Source organism: Leucoraja erinacea, chromosome 1 (assembly GCF_028641065.1).
Source record: "Leucoraja erinacea ecotype New England chromosome 1, Leri_hhj_1, whole genome shotgun sequence".
Taxonomy (NCBI): Eukaryota; Metazoa; Chordata; class Chondrichthyes; order Rajiformes; family Rajidae; genus Leucoraja; species Leucoraja erinaceus.
The window spans coordinates 42326018-42351328 of record NC_073377.1 but is presented as its reverse complement, the minus strand read 5'-3'; the positions used below and the strand labels follow the sequence as shown (position 1 = coordinate 42351328).

General features: G+C 46.7%; 1 protein-coding gene across 1 annotated transcript in view; it reads left to right on the top strand.

The window, feature by feature from the left end:
- vcp (valosin containing protein) overlaps window positions 1–25311 on the top strand; it is a 156161-nt gene that overhangs the window by 104238 nt on the left and 26612 nt on the right. Inside the window, exons 3-4 of the mRNA XM_055633438.1 lie at window positions 19057–19168; window positions 24924–25096. Of these exons, the coding sequence (XP_055489413.1) occupies window positions 19057–19168; window positions 24924–25096 (285 nt within the window). The remainder of the gene's footprint in view (window positions 1–19056; window positions 19169–24923; window positions 25097–25311) is intronic.

Below are 25311 nucleotides of genomic sequence, written 5' to 3'. Positions count from 1 at the left end.
TTGAGTGTCAAATATTTGTAGCATTTTTAATTTTGCAGAACTGGAACAATTTTTTACCATTATCCTCAAGTTGTCTCTTTTGATAGAGTATGGCTCACGAAGGTGCTGTGCCTCAAATCTAAAGCCTGCATTACCCTGGAATAGTATTTGGTTCAATTTATGGTATAATATACATTTCTCCAATATAGAATTGCTTAATTATTTTATTCAAGATCATGTTTGGCACCTTGCAACCAACTTAAAAACAGCCAAATATCCACTCTTCATAATTCAGTTTCTGATTCCCCACCATGAGTAAAAAATAAATTCATGGCGCTGGGATGGGCAATATGAATGCAAGGTGATGGAAAGTAGTGAGAAAGGTATATGCACAGTGGGGGGAGAGAAGGGATGAGGGTTTATTACTTGAAAGCACAATATGAAGTACTTTTCTTCCAGTTTGTGTGTGACCTCACTCGGGCAATGCAGACCAAAGAGAGGAAGGAGAATGAAAATGTATAATAACCATCAGTCCTTGGTGGGCAGAGCGCTAGTATTCAGCGAATCGGTCACCTTGTCTGTTATAAAGGTAGTCTCTCCCATTCTTGTCATTAGTGACTTCTGTCAAAACAATGCCTGAATTTTGAAAGTTCCTGTCATTGTTATCAGCAGCAGGAAAAATTGAAAAAGTGCGGCGGCTCCCAAGGGCCGGGCTATTCCTCTATCGAAGCCCTCGGCACGGGGAATGAACTAGTCTGGGGGCGGCCCTTAGTTACAGGGATAAAGGGCAGGGGTTTAGGTGCGAATGTTCTCTTGCAAACCCGACTGGACAAGAGAACAACAGCGAATAAAATAACACCCGAAACACCTGGCTCCTTGCCTTCATTTCGGGCTTATCGCCGCACCACAAAAAACCCCGACGCTCCATTGGTGTCATGAAGGAGTCAAAAGACCCTGTCCCTCGACGCGGTCTCCGTCAAATTACCTACGTTCTGGACTGCCTGGCCTCGCGTCTGGTTTCAGCAGGCGGAGGCCCAATTTCAGCTGCGGGGCATTACGGTGGATGACACCCGCTATTTCTTCCTGGTAGGGGCCCGCGACCAGGACACGGCCGGAGAAATCACTGAGTTTCTCGCAGACCCCCTGGCCACCGAGAAATACCACGGCATTAAACATAGAAACATAGAAAATAGGTGCAGGAGTAGGCCATTTGGCCCCTCGAGCCTGCACCGCCATTCAAAATGATCATGGCTGATCATCCAACTCAGTATCCTGTTACCAACTAAGGAGCTCCTGCTCCAGATTTATGGGCTGCCAGGTTCCTTCATATGGAGGGCCTAGGCGACCGGAGGCCATCAAGCCTCCTTAACGAGATGGTCGAGCTCCTGGATGGGCACACGCAGTGCCTAATTTTTTAATACACTTACCTGCATCTGCTGCCGGCTGACATCCGCCTGCAGCTCACCGACGCCTCATTGGTTGACACCAGGGCCCTCAGCAGGCACGCTGACCAGCTGTGGATGGCGCGCCGGGATGACGTCAGCGCGCTGGCCGTCACTCCGGGAGCGCCCAATTTCCTCTGGTTGGACGGTGGAACTGTGGAGGGAGTGACAGTTGCGCCCCGGAGACCTGTACGATCGCCCCCCCCCCCCCCCCCCCGCAGCCGTGGCGGGTACCGCACCTGCAGTCCCGCATCAACAGGCTCCAAGCGCCACCAGCGCTGGGGTGCTGCAGCACGACAATGCCACCAGCCATGCAGGTTCCCCAGGAATTGCCGGGACCGGTTGCCAATAGTCCCCGCGGCAGCCGGCCAGATTCACCGCCTCTACGCCTGGGATCGGCACTCCAGGGGTCGCTTCCTCGTGGATACCGGGGTGGAGCTGAACGTCTTGCCCCCTTCGCTGGAGGACATTCGTTCTGCTAAGCGGGGGCCCGTCCTCACCGCGGCTAATGGCAGCCCCTTCCATACGTATGGGGTTTGCACGGTCCAGATCGTTTTTGGCTCCTGTCATTTCTCGTGGAGGTTTACCATCGCCAATGTCTCCCAGCCGTTGCTCGGTGCCGACTTCCTCCGGGATCACTCCCTCCTCGTGGACGTCAGACGGCAGCGCTTGATCCACACCGCCACGATGGAGCCAATTGCGCTGCGTCTGGATGACCCGATTGCACGCCCCCTGTCGTCCTTGGATTCCTATTTTGCTCGGTTCATGTGGCATGGTCTGCGCAAGCAGGTTGGCCACTGGGCCCGCACCTGCATTCCGTGCCAGATGGCAAAAATCCAGCGCCACGTCCGGGCGCCCCTCCAGGAATTCGGTCTACTTCGCCGGCGGTTCGACCACATCCACGTGGACATTGTGGGGCCTCTCCCGCCGTCCCGGTGCATCACCCTCCTCCTCACGGTGGTGAGCTGCTTCACGCGGTGGCTGGAGGACATATCACTGGCCGATACCTCGACAGCTACATGCGCTCCGGCGAGGTCCGCGCACTGGATCGCTCGCTTTGGGGTGCCGGTGGACATTTCCTCGGACCAGGGGCCACAGTTCACTTCCGAGCTGTGGTCGGCCATGGCTCACCTGTTGGGTGTGCGGCTGCACCACACCATGGCCTATCACCCGCAGGCAAATGGCCTGGTGGAGAGGTTCCACCGGCAGCTCAAAGCAGCGCTGAAGGCGCGACTCTCTGGCCCGGACTACATGCTCGTGCCGACGTCCCACCCTGGGACATTCCGCCCGCATGTGCCATCCGCCCTCCGGCACTGCCCCAATGTTTTCCTGCGCCACAATGCCCACCGGACGCCACTCCAGAGGCCGAATGTTGGCCCATTCCGAGTGCTGGAGAACGGACAGACAACCTTTGTGTTGGACATGGGGGGCCGGCCAGAGGCCATGTCGATTGACTGGTTAAAGCCGGCACATTTGGACATTGACCAGCCGGTGCTGGTGGCTCAGCCTCGGCCGCGAGGTTGCTCCTCCTTCGCGGCTCTCCTGCGCCTCTGTCGGACGACTTCCGTACGTGGTCCGGTCTGGTTGTATGCCCGCCGGTGCGTTTCGTGCCTCCTGTTCTGGGGGGGGGGGTCCTGTGGCGGCTCCCAAGGGTCGGGCTATTCCTCTATCGAACCCATTGGCACGGGAATGAACTGTGGGCAGCCCTTAGCTACAGGTATAAAGGGCAGGGGTATAGGCGCGATTGTTCTCTTGCAGACCTGACTGGACAAGAGAACAACAGCGAATAAAATACCTCCCGAAACACCTGGCTCCTCGCCTTCATTTCGGGCTTATCGTCGTGCCACAAAAGCATATTTTCTAATCAGTGAGTAATTGCAGAAGGATCCGATTTCCTCGCGTATGTATCACAAAACGCTAGAGTGCTGTTACAAGATGGAGAATAAGGTTTTTTGTAACGGGGATTGAATACAGAGGTAGGGAGATTATGTTTCGGCAACGTAGGGCATCACAAGAGATTAACTAGAATGATACCTGGATTGGGAAGAATGTTTTATGAAATAAGATGGGACGGCTAAGAGGTCTTAATGTGGTGTATATGATTCCTCTTGTTGGAAATTCTCGACTATATTTAAAAACAAGTGGTTGTCTATCTGAGAGAAATTGTGTTTCTGAACGTTTTGATTCTTTGGAACCAAATGTGGTGGAAGAAGTGTCTTAATACTTTTGAACATAAGGAAGTGAAAATTGTCACGGGGTAAACAGGAATGCATAATGAGGATATAATTTGTTCATCCACGATGTTGATCATTTAAAAGAGCAGTCTTCAGGGTCCTACTGCTGATTTCATTGTATGTCTTCCAGTGATCCCTTTTTGATTATGTTTAGGTTTATTGTCACGCGCATTGAGGAACAGTGGAAAGCTTTGTTTTGCATGCTATCCAAATAAATTAGATACTATACATAGATACAATCAAGCCAAACTCAAGTACAACACATAAAGCAAAAGGAAAAGCGTATGTACCAAATTCAACCCCTATAATGCACAAACACTCTTTCTGTTACCAACACCCAGTTTTAATCACTTCACTTCACTATTAATTACTTTCCCGTCTGTGATCAGTTGTAAGGCATTTATAGAATTTGCTTTCTTGATCTCTTTCCTCTTTAAGACCCACCTCTGACCAGCCAACCTTTCGGTAATCTCTTCTAATATCTAATTATGTAATGTGGAGTCAAATTATATTAAAGTTGTTAAAGTGAAGATCCAGAGTGGAAAAACAAGTTGCTGGGGAATTGAGATTTGAACAGCCGGGAGAGTGGGCGGAGAGGAACCGGGTGGGGGAGGTGGAGCAAATGGAGGAATGAATAATCAATATTTCAGTTTGAGACACTCCCTCTGGACTAATCCTGATGCAAGGTCTTGACCTGAAATTTAAACAAATCCATTACTCCACCCTGACTGAGTTCTTTTTTGCTTCAGATTCCAGTCTTGAGTTCAAATTAGACATTACTTGGAGTATTGGAGAAAGGATTAGGGACTCTATTTTTCAGGAGAATCCAGGGGCACGGAGAACTTTATTTTTTGGATTATCTTTGGTTTTAGTTTAGTTTAGAGATACAGCGTGGAGACAGGCACTTCGGCCCACTGAGTCCACACCTTCCAGCCATCCCTGCACATGACCACTATCCAACACAGACTAGAGACAATTTACCCAACATCAAGCCAATTAACCTACATACCTGTACGTCTTTGGGGTGTGGGAGGAAATCAAAGATCTCGGTGAAAACCCACGCGGTCACGGGGAGAAGGTACCAACTCTGTACTGACAGCACCCATAGTTGGGATCGAACCCGGGTCTCCGGCGCTGTAAGGTAGCAACTACCACTGCGCCACCAGGTTCGGGTTTTTTTGTGTCAGGGGGGGGAGAAGGATAGGGACAAAATGTGTATGAAAGAACTGCAGATGCTGGTTTAATCGAAGATAGGCACAAAATGCTGGAGTAACTCGGCGGGACAGGCAGCATCTCTGGAGAGATGGAATGGGTGACGTTTCTGGTGGAGACCCTTCTTGGGGACAAATTTGATTGCTGAACTGGGATGGGCCAAATACTGCCTGCATTATAAGTATAAATTGATGAAAGATATAGGAACATTGTAATTATAATGGATGAAAATTAAGTTGATATATATAATTTGACACAGCTATACATTTAAATTCTAAATATGGCCTGGAGATATGCTGAATCTTGTACATTTCAATGCGACTAGCTTGGACACATCAGTGGTAAAGGCAGTTCAGTTCATTAATGTATTTGTGAACTTCTGAAGCAATTCTCACAAATACCATTTGATTGTATAGGTAATGCAGTTGATTCTGTTTATTAGCATGGCTGTTTTGCTCAGGTAAAATGTGCAATTATTTGGGATGTGCAGCAAAACTGTCATCACTGAGCTGACATGTTAAAGCATAATGGGGGGTGGAGGTGGGCAGGGGGAAGGGGTCAGGAACTGATTTGGCCACAAAAGAGTAACAAATTTCATTAAAACACCAGTTATACATTTTTGTCCTGGATCCCCCGCTGCTTAAATATCTGTCGTCTGTTACGAAGAAACTGTTATTGAACCTGATGGTCTGGCTTCTGCACTTTTTGATGATGGTTGTGAAATGAGAATGTTGCCTCGCTAGTATGGGTCTTTGATGACATTGTTTTGAGCCAGCACATCGTATGGATCCCTTTGGTAGAGAGGTCAGTTCCTGTGGTAGTGTCTACCACTCTCTGTAATCTCCTTCCTTGGTGTGTAAGTTGCTGAACCAAGTCAATACGTCCTCCATCGTACACCTGTAGAAGTTCAAGAGAGTATTTGTCGACGTACTGAATAGCCTATCAATCTTCTAAGGCTGACCAGGCATTACTGAGCTTTCTTTCTGATTGTATCAATGTGCTTGGCCCAGGATAGATCTTTAGAGAGATGCATGCCCAGGAACCTGAAGCTGTTGACTCTCTGCAGTGCTGTCCCGTCGATGAAGATGGGCTTGGGGATCCTTGGCTAACCCTTCTGAAGATCACCTCTGTGGTCTTGTTGCTGTTGTTCTGTCACCTATCCACAGATTTTCATTCTCCCTCCTTTACTATGACTTGTTATTATATGTTATTCATCCTACCCGTTCTTACATAGGAGTTTAAGAACCTTAGCTTTATCAGACAGACAGGTTATTTTGATTTTGTGACATCTTTATTAACGTTGCATATGGAAATTATTTACACAGGTTTATTTTAAAGTGGAGATTGATAGGGGTTTGTTATTAGAAACAAAAATCATTCTTCATGCTTGGTTCAATCAACATTTTTCTGAGCAATTTTTCATCCATAGCTTGAAAGGAAATGAGACAAAATAGAAAGTGAAACATGGGAAGAGAGAAAATGTTGTAAATAGCAGGATATGCCATGCTTGTGAAGAGAAATGGACAGTATTTCACATTTATCTGGTGAGAAATTAAACATAACTGGAAATGTAAAATTACTTGCATTGTTGAATTTGGGCTGGAATGTACTTAGCTAAAAATCGAGGTACTATTTCTCATACTTTTATTGCATTTCTATTTGATAGTGGCATGGGGAATTAAAATGACAGCAGCTGAAACTCAGGGTTGAAAGGGGTTTGTTTCATACCCCTTATTAAAGACATTGGTGCAAAGGCTTCATGTGAAACTTCCACCATTTACCTTTTCTAACGCAAATGTTTTTGAGGACTTCCTTACACAAATGTGTGAATGCACAAGTCTTAAACTGCCACACAGCATTGTGGTTCTGACTACTTAAAATTTGGATACTTCCTGGAGCCTGAGCAACTATTAGAATTAGTGGCATTTCTGATTAGAAAGCTAATTGTGGGCCGAGCATCGAAAATGTGTCTAGAATTTATCTTTCGTGACCCATGTCTAGTAACCACTTAAAATTTGGCACAGATTTAGATAAAATATAATTGAGAAGGAATTCATAACTCGTCAGTGCCAAAAGTTGCATGCTAATTAATTAAGCTAATTAGAAAATTAGATCAAAAAGTAAGCGCCATCTAGTGATCAATGCTCGTATTACTCTATTGTAGATGTAAGGCTTGTGATGTGAGGCAAAAACTCCGTGCTGTGGTCTAATTAAACCATATTATTATACCATATATATATGTATGTGTATATATATGTGTGTGGGTGTGTGTGTATATATTTGTATACACGCACACTTGTTAATATGACTTTAGTTATATATAATCTATCTATCTATCTATCTATTAATATATAAAACTCAAATCCGTCCACCTGCAGTACGGATCCCTTCCTGCCTTTTGATTCGTTGACGGCTGCTCCTTCCTATCAGCTTCCAACACACTTTGAAACAAAGTTGCAAGACAGGAACACTGAACTTTTCACTGCTGCAGCAGGCAGGGGAGGTGCAATTGAGGGAGGCAGGGGAGTGCTGGAAACTTACATTTGGCAACGGCTTCAGTTCCATTGGAGGAGACGGGTGCATGGTGGAATATTGGGTTGGGGGAATCACACCATTGGGGGAGCAGACCCAACGGGTCTGCACTTGGTCTAGTTAATATATAAAACTCAAACCCATCCGTCCGCCTGCAGTACGGATCCCTTCCTGCCTTTTGATTCGTTGACGGCTGCTCCTTCCTATCAGCTTCCAACACACTTCGAAACAAAGTTGCAAGACAGGAACACTGAACTTTTCACTGCTGCAGCAGGCAGGGGAGGTGCAATTGAGGGAGGCAGGGGAGTGCTGGAAACTTACATTTGGCAACGGCTTCAGTTCCATTGGAGGAGACGGGTGCATGGTGGAATATTGGGTTGGGGGAATCGCACCATTGGGGGAGCAGACCCAACGGGTCTGCACTTGGTCTAGTATACATTTAAAACTCTGGGGCCATCCGACCGACTGCCGACCGGCGCCCTTCCTGCCTTTCGATTCGTGCCCGATACTCGCAGATGTCCAATCGGGGTGTCTCTCCCCCACCCCCTTCCCTCTCTACCACCACCCCCTTCCCTCTCTACCACCACCCCCTTCCCCCTACCCATCTGTCCCTCTTTCACCACTCCCCTTACCCATCCCTCCCCACTCTTCCACTTCTATCCCCTTATCTCACGCCTCTCCCACCCCCCACCATCTCTCTTCCCCTCTCTCTCCCCCACCCCCTCCCCTACCCCTCTGTCCCTCTTCCACCACTCCCCGTCCCTCTCTACCACCACTCCCGCTACCCCTCTACCCCGCCCTCCCTCCCCACTCTTCCACTTCTCTCCCACTCTCTCCTCACCCCTCTCCCATCCCTCTCCCCCCCACCCCCTTCCCCCTATCCCTCTGTCCCTCTTCCATCACTCCCGCTACCCCTCTCCACCTCCCTCCCCCACTCTTCCACTTCTCTCTCCCCCTTCCCCTCCACTCTCCCTCCGGACTCTTTCCCCCCACACCTCTCCCCATCCCTCCCTCCTCCCCATCCCCCCTCCCCCACATCTCTCTCCCCATCTCTCATCTCTCACCCCCTACCGCGCTCTCCTTTCCCTCCCAAATCTATCCCGTTTCCTCCTCCTCCCTCTCCTCTTCACACCTCACGCCCCCCTCCCCCCACCCCCCCCCCCCCCGCAAACGCTGTTGGGGAAACACCCAACGGGTCTGCCCTTGGTCTAGTATATATTTAAAACTCTGGCCCCATCCGACCGACTGCCGACCGGCGCCCTTCCTGCCTTTCGATTCGTGCCCGATACTCGCAGATGTCCAATCGGAATGGCCGATGCTCGCAGATGTCCAATCGGAATGGATTCATTTGCATGTACGGCTGCCGGCTGCATTTCTTCCTTTGATTCATTGCCACGCCCAATCCAGACGCTCAATCTCCGAGATATTTTCCATTTCGGTAGAGATTTCGCTTTGGGGGAGCAGACCCAACGGGTCTGCACTTGGTCTAGTATACTTTTAAAACTCTGGCCCCATCCGACCGCCTGCAGTACGGATCCCTTCCTGCCTTTCGATTCGTTCCCGCCGTGCGATGTCACAATGCCCGATGCTCGCGGACGTCCAATCGCGACGCCCGACGCTCGCGGACGTCCAATCGGAATGGATCCATTTGCATGTACGGCTTCCGGCCGCGTTTCTTCCTTTGATTCTCCACAACTCCGAAACCTGACGCAGAATCGCCGACGTCTTTTCCATTTCGGTAGAGATTTCGCTTTTCTTTCTAAGTATCCGCTCCTCATTACATTTTGTCGTGTTTAAGTACACTTTTTTAATCAAATCCTTCCCCCCCCCCCCCCCCCCCCCCCCACCACCTCAATATTTCAAAAATAAACTGGCTTCTAACCCATAGAAGCAGCCCCAGCCCCCTGGTGAATGTTCCATCGTGTGATGTCACAATGCCCAATGCTCAGAGATGGCCAATCGAAATGGATTCATTTACATATGCCTTTGCAGGAGCCACAGCCCCGGTGAACGTTCCATTGTGTGATGTCACAATGCCCAATGTTCAAATACATTGTTGCCATAGAGAACGCTCAGCGATTATGCAAATTCTTCACTAACTCATTCCGAGATGAGGAAAACATTTTTCACACAGATAGTGGTGAGTCTCTGGAACTCTCTGCCACAGAGGGTAGTTGAGGCCAGTTCATTGGCTATATTTAAGAGGGAGTTAGATGTGGCCCTTGTGGCTAAAGGGATCAGGGGGTATGGAGAGAAGGCAGGTACAGGATACTGAGCTGGATGATCAGCCATGATCATATTGAATGGTGTTGCATGCTAGATGGGCCGAATGGCCTACTCCTGCTCTTAATTTCTATGTTTCTCTGTTTCCCTCTCCTCTCCTCACCCCTCTCCCTCTCCCACCCATCCCTCTCTCCCCCACCCCCCTTCCCTCTCTACCCCACCCCCTTCCCTCTCTCCTCCAGTTCATTGGCTATATTTAAGAGGGAGTTAGATGTGGCCCGTGTGGCTAAAGGGATCAGGGGGTATGGAGAGAAGGCAGGTACAGGATACTGAGCTGGATGATCAGCCATGATCATATTGAATGGTGGTGCAGGCTCAAAGGTCCGAATGGCCTACTCCTGCACTTAATTTCTATGTTTCCCTCTCCCCACCCCTCTCCCTCTCCCACCCATCTCTCTCTCCCCCCCCCCCCCCCCCTTCCCTCCGCTACCGCCACCCCCCTTCCCCCTACCCCTCTGTCCCTCTTTCACCACTCCCCCTACCCCTCCCTCCCCACTCTTCCACTTCTATCCCCTTACCCCACGCCTCTCCCCCACCCCCACCCCTCTCTCTTCCCCTCTCTCCCCCCCCCATCCCCTACCCCCTCTGTCCCTCTTCCACCACTCCCCCGTCCCTCTTCTACCACTCCCGCTACCCCTCTACCCCCTCCCCCCCTCCCTCCCACACTTTCACTTCTCTCCCACTCTTTCACCTCTCCCACTCTCTCCCCCCCTCTCCTCACCCCTCTCCTCTCCCATCCCTCTCTCCCCCACCCCCCCCTTCCCTGTCTACCCCCCACCCCCTTCCCTCTCTCCCCCCCCCCCCCTTCCCCCTATCCCTCTGTCCCTCTCATCCATCACTCCCGCTACCCCTCTCCACCTCCCTCCCCACTCTTCCACTTCTCTCTCCCCCTTCCCCTCCACTCTCCCTCCCGACTCTTCCCCCTCTTTCCCCCCACACCTCTCACCATCCCTCCCTCCTCTCCCATCCCCCCCCTCCCCCACATATCTCTCCCCATCTCTCACCCCCCCCCTCCCGCGCTCTCCTTTCCCTCCCAAATCTATCCCCTTTTCCTCCTCCTCCCTCCTCCCCTCTTCCCCCCCCCCCCCCCCCCCCCCCCCCCCCCCCCCCCCCCCCCCCCCCCCCCCCCCCCCCCGCAAACGCTGTTGGGGAAACAGACCCAACGGGTCTGCACTTGGTCTAGTTATTATATAAAACTCTGTGGCTCCTGCCTGCCGTGCGGCTGCCTTTCTGCCTTTTGATTTGTTCCACCGTGTGATGTCACAATGCCCAATGCTCGCAGATGTCCAATCACAATGCCCAATGCTCGCAGATGTCCAATCGGAATGGATCCATTTACATGTACGGCTACCGGCTGCATTTCTTCCTTTGATTCCTTGCCACGCCTAATCCAGACGCACAATCGCCGAGATCTTTTCCATTTCGGTAGAGATTTCACTTTTCTTTCTAAGTATCCGCTCCTCATTACATTTCGTCGTGTTTAAGTACACGTTTTTAATCAAATCCTTCTCCCCCACCCCCCAATATTTCAAAAATAAACTGGCTTCTCACCCATAGAAGCAGCCATTTCGGTAGACATTTCACTTTTCATTCCAACTATCCACTCCTCATTAGATTTCGTTATGTTTATGTCCGCATTTTTCATTAAATCCTTTTCCCCCCCCCCCCCACTCACTCATTTTGTCGCCTCCTGCTGGCCAGCGAGCATAATGGCTGCTGGTGCCCGCATCTCGCCTCAAAGATGCCATTTAAAACCAGCCGCACTGCTCATTCCTGAGCAGCTTGAGTTGGAGGACCATGTCTCTGTTGTGGGGGCTACGGGTAGGGAACGGCTGCGGTGGGGGAGCAGACCCACGGTCTGCCCTTGGTCAAGTTATTATATAAAACTCTGTGCCTGCCGCCGTCCGTCCGTCCGGCTGCCTTTCCGCATTTTGATTTGTTCCATCGTGTGATGTCACAATGCCCAATGCTCGCAGATGAGCAATCGGAATGGATCAATTTACATATGCTTTTGCACCAGCCCCAGCCCCTGGTGAACGTTCCATCGTATGGTGTCACAATGCCCAATGCCCAAAAACATTCTTGCCATAGAGGGAGTACAGAGAAGGTTCCTGGGATGTCAGAACTTTCATATGAAGAAAGACTGGATAGACTCGGTTTGTATTCGCTAGAATTTAGAAGATTGAGGGGTGATCTTATCGAATCTTATGTTTCCCTCTCCTCACCTCTCTCCCTCTCCCACCCATCCCTCTCTCCACCACCTCCTTCACTCTCTACCCCGCCCCCTTTCCTCTCCCCCCGCCCCCCTTCCTCTACCCCTCTGTCCCTCTTCCACCACTCCCCCTACCCCTCACTCCCCACTCTTCCATTTCACTCCCCCCTTCCCCCTCTCTCACTCTCCCTCCCCACTCTTTCCCCTCTCTCCCCCCACTCTCTCCCACCCCCCTCTCTCCCTCTATCCCCCCCCTCCCACACATCTCTCTCTCCCCATCCCCCTCTCTCACCCCCTACCCCGCTCTCCTTTCCCTCCCAAATCTCTCCCGTTTTCCTCCTCCTCTCCCCTCCCTCCCCTCTTCTCACCACCCCTCCCCCCACCTGTGTGTTTGGAGGGTGGTTAATGTGAGTGTGATGGCGCAGCCCCCCCACCGTAAACGCCCCCTAACCCGCTCGCCTTTCCCTCCCAAATCTGTCCCGTTTTCCTCCTCCTCCTCTCCCTCCCCACTCTTTCCCCTCTTCCTCCACCCCGTCTGCACTTGGTCTAGTATTATATAAAAATAATATAATGAATATAATTGTGAGTTTGTATGTTGAGCGAGACTGCCGCAGAGGTCCCGGGTTTCACCGGCTCCTGAACCTGCCTAATTAATGGGTGAGGGCAAATCCTGTGAACTCCCCTGTTTACTGAACACTGCTGACTACCAGTGTGCAGAGTGGGAGTCACGGCCATAGTGGGATTGGGGCAGTGCCAGGCTGGGGGAAGGCTAGGGCATCTTCCACTGAGAGGAAAATGCCTAACCCTAACTCACCACCCCCTTCAAGAGCTGCCCACGGCTGGAGTTAGAGCCGCTTTGGGACCAGCTGTGGGCTCAGCGCGCCCATCTAGGCCACCATGCCCTTCCGGATCATCATGGTGATGATGGTGGGGAGCAGCACTGCCTTGCACGCCGCCCGAAACGCCTTTAGCACCCCTATAGCGCCGACTCAGTCAGTCCGCCCGCTCGCCTACCGACAGCCCGACCGACCCCTCGCAGCACCCACTGGCGGGTCGACAGCCCGACCGACCCCTCACAGCACCCGCCGGCGGGCCGACAGTCCGACCGACGTCTCGCAGTACTTACAGGCGGGCCGACAGCACGACCGATCCCTCACAGCACCCACCGGCTGACCAACGTCTCGCAGTACTTACCGGCGGACCGACAGCCTGACACCTCGCAGTACCCGGTGGGCCGACAGTCCGACCGACTGACTTGACCCTAACCCTAATCCTAACTCTACATTTTTATTTAACAGTTCACATCACAACTTTACAAAGATAAATCAGTTATAAAATAAAATTATCAGCAAGGTTGGCATTACCTTTATTCCTTCAAAACTGTGCTATTGCTTTGATGTTATTAGGAGGCAGCCATGCTCGCTGCCTCGTTAGCATGAAACAAAGTGCGTGATTGGTCAATTAGCGTCCGACTCAATGTCAAACATGCTTTGATTGGACAATTACTACTCGGACAATTGGAGGTTTTTCTCATTTTTAAAACATTTGCAGGTTTTTTTCTTGACGAGTTTCAGGTGTGATTTCTATAATATTTTAACACAGTTATAAATTCAGGTAGATATGTGATTTGGGTCACAAAATGAACCGAATAAGCACCTCGGCCCACGGTCTATTTTGGATTTAAAGTTTGATCTGACTTCTGGGTCTAAGCTGCCGCTATTGTAACTCGGTTGTAATTATGAATTGTCTTTCTGCTGAATGATAAGCATGTAACAAAAGCTTTTCACTGTACCATGGTGACAAGACAATAAACTAAATTAACTAATCTAGAAAATGAGGTGATTCTGGGATTTTTTTTCCATATTCTATTCTATTCCCGTGTATGGCTGAATAAGTTTTATTTCTTTAATGCTGTTCTGAAATTGGTGTGGAAATTTATTGAATACTAGACTAAGTGGGACCCGTTGGGTCCCATGTTCACATGGGAGGGCTGGTCCCCCAACGCAATATTCCCCCTCTCCACCAATTCCAATATTGGTGGCCAGTGGGGGGCTTTCTGGAGTGCTGGTATGGGTTCTTGGGGTGGCAGCTCAGTCCCTCAAGCTTGATCTGCTGGCAGCTCACTCATGGCTGGTGGGCTGGCAATTGACATAACTATTCCTTGAAATTCCATTTCAGGCAGGGTGCAAGGCCACCAAATTCAAGTGCAGTTTCCTACCACTTCAAGCAGGATGCAAGGCCGCCAAATTCAAGTGCAGTTTCATACCATTTCATGCAGGGTGAAACCACCATAAAACCACACAAAACACCAAACTCACAGTTCAATAGACACTTAGTGTGTTCAGTTGATTCACAGCTCAGACAGAGTCATGACCTCTCCCTCCCCCATCATGCAGAGACTGAGCCACACCCACACTTCCGGGTTTTATACCGTCTCCCACTGGAAAAGGTGTGGCTTTCATGTCGTGATTGACAGGAGAGAGATTCTCGACATTTTTTAAACACTAATAACACTTTTATTTTTCATTGATGGGAAGAATTCTCTGCACCTGCTCAGCGGAGGGGAGTGGGGGGGGGGGGGGGGGGGGGGGGGGGGACTGAGTAAGATGGCCAAAAATCACAGCCGTAAGTGGTAGCGTTTTATCTAAAATCAATATACAGTGCAAACAGGAAGTAAGTGTACTTGCAGTAGTTGCTTTTAACTTCAAGCCAGAGCACCCAAGCCGCCATTTGCAGTAAGTGGTGCCTTTCAACTTCAAGCCAAAGCACTCAAGCCACCATTTGCAGTAAGTAGTGCCTTTCAACATCAAGCCAAATCACCCAAGCCACCATTTGCAGTAAGTAGTGCCTTTCAACTTCGTGCCACCATTTGCAGTAATTAGTGCCTTTCAACTTCAAGCCAAAGCACCCAAGCCACCATTTGCAGTAAGTAGTGCCTTTCAACATCAAGCCAAATCACTCAAGCCACCATTTGCAGTAAGTAGTGCCTTTCAACTTCGTGCCACCATTTGCAGTAAGTAGTGCCTTGCAACTTCAAGCCAAAGCAAAGCACCTTCAAGCCACCATTTGCAGTAAGTAGTGCCGTTCAACTTCAAGCAAAAGCACCCAAGCCACCATTTGCAGTAAGTAGTGCCTTTCAATTTCAAGGCAGCTGCACTTGAATTAGGTGGCCTTGCACCCTGCTTGAAGTGGTAGAAAACTGCACTTGAATTTGTGGAGGGCATTTAAAGACTGCATGGATGAACTACAACAATTGTTCATCCCAGTTTGGCAAAAAAAAAAATCAGGGAAGGTCGTGCATCAGTGGATAACAAGGGAAATCAAGGATAGTATCAAAACAAAAGATGAAGCGTACAAATTAGCTAGAAAAAACAGGATTGGGGGAAATTCAGAGTCCAGCAGAGAAGGACAAAGGGCAGGGAAGGGAATTAGGAAAGGGAAAATAGATGAAAGAAAACTGGCAGGGAACATAAAAACTGACTGCAAAAGCTTTTATAGATATGTGAAGAGAAAAAGATTAGTTAAAACAAATGTAGGTCCCTTGCAGTCAGAAACAGGTGAATTGATCATGGGGAATAAGGACATGGCAGACCAATTGAATAACTACTTTGGTTCTGTCTTCACTAAGGAAGACATAAATAATCTGCCGGAAATAACAGGGGACCGGGGGTCAAATGAGATGGAGGAACTGAGTGAAATCCAGGTTAGCTGGGAATTGATGTTAGGTAAATTGAATGCATTAAAGGCCGATAAATCCCCAGGGCCAGATAGGCTGTATCCCAGAGTACTTAAGGAAGTAGCCCCAGAAATAGTGGATGAATTAGTGATAATTTTTCAAAACTCTTTAGATTCTGGTGTAGTTCCTGAGGATTGGAGGGTAGCTAATGTAACCCCACTTTTTAAAAAGGGAGAAAGAGAGAAAATGGGAAATTACAGACCAGTTAGTCTAACGTCGGTAGTGGGGAAACTGCTAGAATCAGTTATTAAGGATGGGATAGCAGCACATTTGGAAAGTGGTGAAATCATTGGACAAAGTCAGCATGGATTTATGAAAGGTAAATCGTGTCTGACGAATCTTATAGAAGTTTTCGAGGATGTAACTAGTAGAGTGGATAAGGGCGAACTAGTGGATGTGTTATATCTCGACTTTCAGAAGGCTTTCAACAAGGCCCCACATAAGAGATTAGTATACAAACTTAAAGCACACGGTATTTCAGTATTGATGTGGATAGAGAACTGGCTGTCAGACAGGAAGCAAAGAGTAGGAGTAAAGGGGTCCTTTTCACAATGGCAGGCAGTGACTAGTGGGGTACCGCAAGGCTCAGTGCTGGGACCCCAGCTATTTACGATATATATTAATGATTTGGACGAGGGAATTGAATGCAACATCTCCAAGAGTGCGGATATCACGAAGCTGGGGGACAGTGTTAGCTGTATGGAGGATGCTAGGAGGTTGCAAGGTGACTTAGATAGGCTGGGTGAGTGGGCAGATGCATAGCAGATGCATAGCAGATGCAGTATAATGTGGATAAATGTGAGGTTATCCACTTCGGTGGCAAAAACAGGAAAGTAGACTATTATCTGAATGGTGGCCGATTAGGAAAGGGGGAGATGCAACGAGACCTAGGTGTCATGGTACACCAGTCATTAAAAGTAGGCATGCATGTGCAGCAGGCAGTGAAGAAGGCGAATGGTATGTTAGCATTCATAGCAAAAGGATTTGAGTACAGGAGCAGGGAGGTTCTACTGCAGTTGTACAGGGTCTTGGTGAGACCACACCTGGAGTATTGCGTACAGTTTTGGTCTCCTAATCTGAGGAAAGACATTCTTGCCATAGAGGGAGTACAGAGAAGGTTCACCAGACTGATTCCTGGGATGTCAGGACTTTCATATGAAGAAAGACTGGATAGACTCGGTTTTTGAATTCGCTAGAATTTAGAAGATTGAGGGGGGATCTTAGAGAATCTTATAAAATTCTTAAGGGTTGGACTGGCTAGATGCAGGAAGATTGTTCCTGATGTTGGGGAAGACCAGAACAAGGGGTCACAGTTTAAGGATAAGGGGGAAATCTTTTAGGACCGAGATGTGGAAAACATTTTTCACACAGAGAGTGGTGAATCTCTGGAATTCACTGCCACAGAGAGTAGTTGAGGCCAGTTCATTGGCTATATTTAAGAGGGAGTTGGATGTGGCCCTTGTGGCTAAAGGGATCAGGGGGTATGGAGAGAAGGCAGGTACGGGATACTGAGTTGGATGATCAGCCATGATCACACCGAATGGCGGTGCAGGCTCGAAGGGCCGAATGGCCTACTCCTGCACCTATTTTCTATGTTTCTAAGCAAAGCACCCAAGCTACCATTTGCAGTAAGTAGTGCCTTTCAACCTCAAGCCAAGGCACCCAAAGCACCCAAGCCACCATTTGCAGTAAGTAGTGCTTCAACTTCTAGCCAAAGCTCCCAAACCACCATTTGCAGTAAGTAGTGCCTTTCAACTTCAAACCAAAACAGCCAAGCCACCATTTGCAGTTAGTAGTGCCTTTCAACTTCAAGCCAAAGCTCCCAAGCCACCATTTGCAGTAAGTAGTGCCTTTCAACTTTAAACCAAAGCTCCCAAGCCACCATTTGCAGTAAGTAATGCCTTTCAACTTCAAGCCAAAGCTCCCAAGCCACCATTTGCAGTAAGAAATGCCTTTCAACTTCAAGCCAAAGCACCCAAACAACCATTTGTAGGCAGCGCCTTTTTACTTCAAACAAACCATATTTTCATTTTCAAACCACATTAAGGGGACTCACAGTTGTGTAGACATTTGTTCAGTGTTATTCAGAGCTCAGAGAGACGTTACCCTTGGCTTCATCTATCTTGCAGAGACTGAGTGAGGCACACCACTTCCTGATTTTATAGTCCCTCCCCCTCCCTCCAGCAGGGGCAGCAGAGAGAATGGCAGATTTTTAAAAAACATTAATATCTCTCCGATTTGTCATCCGGTATGTATTTAGTTGGAAGCCTTTGAATTGTTGATCAAATGCTAATATAATTGAATGTATCGTGAAATTTAAGCAGTGGAATCCAGCATGAAATACTTCATGGTGTCGGGACAATAACCTCTCCCTCAATATCAGCAAGGTGAATGAGCTGACGACTTCAGGAAGTATGGTGCAGTACATATTCTCGCCAACATCAATGGTGTGGAAGTGGAAATGGTTGAGAGCTTCAAGTACTTGGCATTACTACTAACATTGATCTGTCGCAGACTAACCACATTGGAATGCTATGTGCTCTGTTTCACAGAGATATGGCCCACCCTCAGCTCCCCAAACTCAGTTCTCTCTTCCAAAGCCAGTGATTGAAGAGTGCAGTCTTAGTGGTGAGGACTGCACAGAGCTGGTCAGAGCAGGCAGAGAAATGACTGCAGGGTTTCAGTCAGTCAGAGTGAGCGATGTTCAATGACTCGGCAATGGAACTGAACGAGTGCATGGCGTTTGTTAGCGACTTCAGATGGAAATGTGCAGTGGAGTGCGTTTCCACCAGACCCATCTGAGTGTTTCAGCAAATTTGATGTGCCACCAGTGACTCTTACAACTTCTACAGGTGCACCATTGAAAGCATGTTGTTGGGATGCATCACAGCTTGGTTTGAGAACAGTTCTGTTGAAGATCGTAAAGAATTACAGAGTTGTAGGTGTAGCCCAGTCTGTCACACAGACCAGACTTTCTACCATTGACTCCACTTCATGCTTCATTGGAAAGGGAGACAACATAATCAAAGACTTGTCCCACTTGTCATTTCTCCTTCTCCTTGTTCCGATCCAGCAGAAAGTACAGAAGCTTGAAAGCGTGCACCACCAGACAGAGAATCGCTTCTTCCCCTCCATATTCAGGCTTCTGAGCGGTTCTTCCATGAGCTGGGGTACTGTCCATGTCACCTCTACCCCACTGAGGACACTGGACTTTGTGTATGGATCTACAATGCGCCACAATACTGCAAACTCGTCTAACTGACTCCATGTTCCCCTTTACTCTATCCATTAAGCTTGTGTTTGATTTGATTGTATTTATGTATGATATATCTGATCTGGTTGGATTGCATATAAAATGAGCTTTTCACTGTACCTTGGCATACATGACAATAATAAATAATAAATCTAAACTTTTCTATTTTGTAGGGTTAAATCTGATGATTTATCAACTGCTATTCTGAAGCAGAAGCATAGACCTAATCGATTAATTGTTGATGAAGCAATTAATGAAGACAACAGTGTGGTTTCGCTGTCTCAGGTATGCTAGTAATTATGCAGTAGGCTAAGATGCAAAACTAACACCTCACTTTTCCCCCCCCCCCCATGTTCCCCATATTTGCTGAGTGCTGAAATGGTGTTTCAAAGGAACTTCATAATATTTAATGTAAAGGGTTGTTCATTATTCGTGACCTCAACTGTTTTACTAGCTAATATCATTTTGGAAATTTGAATTTCTAGCGCTCTGCTTTTTATTTGGATTTCAACATCTGCATTTTTCATTTACTGTCAATTTAATGTGCAGCAGTGGCAAACTTGGCCATTTCAATTTGTTCAGGTCCACCTTCTCTTCAGTGTATTAGATCACACTGCTATTATGGAGCAAATAAAATATATTTTTTGCATGAAATAAAAAGATTACAGTAGCTTGAGCTTTTGTGCTACTGTTTTGCATAGCAAACCAAATTAAATCGTGCATTGAGGTGGGTGGACGAGTGGGTCTTTTTAACGGTCAATTTTGTCCAGAAATTTAAATGTCGAATAAGGTTCATATTTTGATAGGTGGCTATTGTATAATGCGGAAGTGAACTTTGTTTGTGGAATTTTATTAGCAGCGCTCACTTGCATGACAACATTATATTTTGCCCAGTATCACAGATTATGGTAATAGAGGAGAAATGGTCTTGGACTGATTTTAAAAGTGCCCAATAACTGTAACACAACTAAATATTTTAAACCCTTCAAATTTTTGTTTGATATTTTGACTCCAAGCAGAGAACTTCATATTGGTGTCTGCTGCTATCACTGCTCCTGCTATGAAGTTTTGGTTCCCAGAGATGCTTGTAATCTACTTTAAATTGTTGTTGAGATACATAGATTTGTCACAAAATCAGCAGGTTTTCTTAAAGAATTATTGCCACAGTTCCCTTTGATTAAATAGCATTTGATGCATCCTTTTTTGGCCACGAGAAGGCTGTTGGCAATTGTATGCAGGCTATCCAAGATAACAAATGGTTCCTGTTTTTACAGATGTCCATAAGTCAATTTCTTTAATTTGGAAAATACTAACAAATCACTATAGTGACCAAACTGCCACAATGTTGTAACAAATGGTAAAAGCATGAGATTGATAAGAAAAATTAAGTGGACAGAGAAAGGAAATGAACTAACAAACACATCCCCTTTTCCCCCTGTTTCCTGTTGCTCGCTTAGATACACGCCTATTTCTCCCACATTCCTGCCACTTATTCTCCTTCATCATATACCCCTTCCTCTGGCTTCAGATTTCAAGCCATCCACGGAAAGCAACTGGTCCAGATAGTGTCCCTGACCGCATCCTCAGGATCAATGTGGATCAGCTGGCAGAGATATTTGCAGAAATCTTTAACTTCTCACTCCTCCATTCTGAAGTCCCAACCTTCTTCAAGAAGACCAGTGCCAAAGAAAAGTAAGGTGGGGTGTCTAATGAGTACCATCATGTGGCTCTTGACATCCACCATCATGAAGAACTTGGAGAGACTGGTGAAGGCGCACATTAACTCCAGCATCCCAGCAAGCCATGATCCACTGCAACATGGTTATCATTGCAACGTGTCCACTGCAGATGGCGTCTGTCGAGCCCTAAACTAATCTCTGGAATACCTAGACAAGGACCTCCTACATTAGACTTCTATTTATACACTACAGTTCTGCCTTCAACACCTTAATCCTATCCAAGCTCATTCCAAACTCGTGGATCTGGGAATCTGCACCCCTTCCTCTGCCATTGTATCTTCGACTTTCTGACCCACAGATCGCAATCGGTGAGGATACCCGATGACAACCCCTCGCAATAATTCTTAACATCGTAGCCAAGCAAATATGAATTCTCAGTCCCCTACTATACTCAACTCCCTATACACTCATGGCTGCATTGCCAAAATTTGGTTATAGCTCCATCTGCAAGTTTGCAGAATACATCATTGTAGTTGGCTGAATCACAAACCGTGATTAGACTGGGAGCAGGAAGGAGGTAGAGAAGTTAGTAACGAGATGTTGGGGCAATAACCTTTCCCTCAATGTCAGCAAGACAAAGGCACTAGTTTATTTGTTTTGGGAAGAATGGTGGAGTACATGGCCCAATCAGCAAGTGGAAATAGTTGAGATCTTCAAGCTCCTTACCGTTAATATTACCAATGCTCTATTGTGAATCAAGCACATTGAAGCGACAGCCATGAAGGCCCGCTGACCTCCTTGGGTGACTAAGGAAATTGGGTATGTCCCCAATGACTCTTACAAACTTCTACAAATGCACCATTGAAAGCATATTGTCCGGTTGCATCACAGCTCAGTTTGGGAATAAATCTGCCCAAGACTGCAATAAATTGCAGAGTATTATAGGTGTCCATGCTGCATCGGAAAAGTATCTAACATAATTAAAGACTTGTCCCTCCCATCTGGCAAAAGGCACAGGTACTTGAAAGCACATACCACCAGACTTGGGAACAACTTCTTACCCTCTGTTATCAAGGTTATGAACGGCTCCACCATAATCTAGGCACTGTCCAAGTCATCTCTACCCTATTGCAGACATTGAACTTTGTCAATGGAACTGTTGCACTACAATGCTGAGAACTAGATTCCGCACTCTGTATCTTCCCCTTTGCTCAACCTATGGTACTTGAGTTTGAATTGATTACATGTATGTTTGGTATTATCTGATCAGATAACTTGGAAAACAAAACTTTTCACTACCTCAGTACACGTGACGAGAATAAACCTAATCTGTTTACCTCACCGCATTTTGTCCTTTTATTTCCTGCTTTTGTCCACCCATCTTCCAATCAAACCACCCGTGCCTATATCCACCTATCACTTACCAGGCTTTATCCCACCCCTATCTCTCTTCCCGCTCTCACCCCCAATCAATCAACACCCATCCACGTTCTCCAGAGACATTGCCTGACCTGCCAATGTTCTCCAGCACTGTCTCTAAGGAAACTCATTCTGCCATTTGTGGAAACATACACGTTCAGGGGACAGCCTGTATTATCTGTCATGTGGCTATGCTGCAATTGTGCAAAATGATCTTTCAGTGCCTTTTGGGATGTTTGAGACAAACAATTCAAACTTTGATGTCCTAACAGCTAATCGCAGACGGTGATATTCCAGAATGCTAACATGGACATAGGACTGAAGATCAATGCCACAACATCTTTTGGCAACAATTTCTTCTCCTGGTTTTGTTTGCATCTAAGAGAATATTCCACAAACTAACCTATTCATGTGTTTTTGTATTTGCATAACATACACCACAAAGCCAATATTTACAAATTACCCGTTCCAAGGTCTGCATACTGAAAGTGATCCATTGTTCCTATTTTTATGAAACTAGTGCGGATGAAATGAGCAAACTGCCCATGGAAAATACCTATCTAAGATTGCTAATGAGATATTGTACCCATCCTGATGAGATTATTTGTGTTTGTGTTCAGAAATCGTTCTTCAGTTTCTTCACTTTAGTGAAGACTTATTGATTGTAAGTAATCTTATCATGCATCTTGCCTGGAAAGCGATTATGTGTGAAACATGATATGTCTAGTTTGTCTGCGCACATTTATGCCTTTCTTTCATGTAAATGGCTCAAATGTCATAGTTATGAAGACAATAAACTTGAGTGAGTAAGATGAAACCAAGTAAAAGCATAGGATGACGTTTGGTTAGCAGGAATAAAAATCCCCATTGGGAAGTGAAACAGCGAATCAAGAACGTCAAGTCAAACACCGTTTAGAGTTATAGTCATACAGCACATAAACAGCCCCTTTGGCCCAAACTTGCCAAATGCCTCACCAACCCTTTCTCTCTGTCATCACTTTAAGTGAATTATGTATTATATATCTCTATTCTACAACATTATCCAGGACCTACCATTTACTGCGCAAGTCCTGTCCCAGTTTAACTTGCTGAAATGCAGCACTTTACACTTGCCCACGTTGAATTCCAGGTGCCATTCCTTGGTTCCCTTTCCTCAGTGGATTTAGATCCTGTTGTATGTCCACCATACCACCAACACCAACTTTGGTGTCATCAGCAAGTTTGCTTGCCATGAAAACAACACTGCTATCCAAATTGTTAATACAGATAACAAACAACAGTGGACTCAGCAGGAGTCCCTGGCACAAAAAAAAATCCTAGACGCACATGTATTGCCCCATCCATGCCCTTGGCACTATGGTATTCCCTGTCAATAGTAGGGAAGTTGAAATTACCTTCTATTACAATGTTATTATACTTGCAACTGCCTGTGATCTAACTACATTTGCTGCTCTACTTCCTGCAAACTATTGTGGAGCCTGTAATGCAGTTCCATTAAAGTGATACCCCTTATTTCAAAGTGCCACCCATGAAGCCTAAGTGGACTATCCTCTCAAAGTACTGCCATGATGCTCTCCCTAATGAAAAATGAACTTCCACTTCTATCATCCCTGTAGTATCTATAACCTGCAAAGTTAAGCTGCCAGTCTCTTGATTTTTTTTTTTATGCAGACTAACGCCATGCATTTTGAAAATTATTTTGACCCGTTTTGGTTTGTCGTTTATGTGTGTAAGAAAAGCACAAAAAACTTGACTTGATTTTGCACCTTTATTTTCCTTTTCCGTTTAACTTGAATCGCTTCAATTAAAAATTGCATCAGAATGCATTGAATAACAGCATGAGACATTTCACTGTCAATTGTCCATTAAAGTACTTTTCATTTATCTGACATACCGCTGACATTTGTTAAAATAGCTTTCCAAAACTCTTGTATAACATTAGGCAGTTGTCAATGTGCTGGAGATTTTGTGCATAAATCTTTCAGAGGAAAAAGAAATAGGAAAGGTGATTCAATACACATTCAGTGGTCTAACTGAAAAACAAGCAAGAAGATCATAAAATATTTAAAGCAGGACATGCTTTAGAATGAAGATAGACACAAAAAGCTAGAGTAACTCAGCGGGACAGGCAGCATCTCTGGTGAGAAGGAATGGGTGACGTTTCGGGTCGAGACCCTTCTTCAGTCCTAGTTATAAAAGCCGCATATTGCAAATTTCTTGACATCAAGGAAAATGGAATGAATACATAATCCTAAAAATGACCTGGAATTTCTCCAAAAAGTGAGTACTTTGTTCAGTTTTTTGATGCTAGTAGGATCAGAAGACTTGCTTGATTTAACAACCTTCTTGTCTACCGCAGGTATGTTCCATCTCCCTCTGAACCTTGGCTGATGGTATATAGTAACTAGTCAGTTTTGCTCCGTCACTTTAAGTGGATGTCGTTTGGTTGCTGTTTGACTCCTGCTCCTTGGCATGAAAACATTTTTGCTCATATAAGCGGTTTAACTTTCCAAGCTACTGCACTGCTCTGTCAACATTATGCCCGTTCATTGTCCAGCCTGAAAGTCTTGACCCTAGGTATGCCAGAGGTTGCCATTTGAGAATTAAAACAACCTACAATTTCATACCCCTGAGGATATAGCAAAACAGTAACGTCAATTTTATTTTGTTTTGATATTTCCAGGGAATTGTATGCGGCATGTTGTATGAGAAATGCTACATTTATTGGGAATTTGTTTTGTAACTCATTGCAGAAATATTTTTTAAATATGTATTAAGAGTCCAACTATTGTGCCTGTGTCAACTACAGAAAAAATCCTCTTGCAGCAACATAACCTCCAACTTGCTCATGCAATTTTGTGTTGTCAGCTAAATGGTTTAACATTTTATTTTGCATTGGATGCTATCATTACTTAATGAGTGAAAATCTATAAATTTAACAGGCGAAGATGGATGAGCTTCAGCTCTTCAGAGGGGATACAGTGTTGCTAAAAGGAAAAAAGAGAAGAGAGACGGTTTGTATTGTTCTATCCGATGATACGTGCTCGGATGAAAAGGTTCGCATGAACAGGGTTGTGCGCAACAACTTGAGAGTTAGACTGGGTGACATTGTGAGGTGAGTGTGTATTGGAGATAGGTGAAGCGCAACTTAGTGTGATAAGTCTGCTGACAAGGGAGGTGCCTTTGTAGTCGGCCGTGCTGACCTCCACTGTGCTGAGGCCAGATGCCAGCTCTTGCCACACCACATCACACCTACCCCTTGACCATGACCCCACAGACGACCACCAGGCTATCATCTCCTAGACTGTCTCTGATTTCATCACCTCTTGC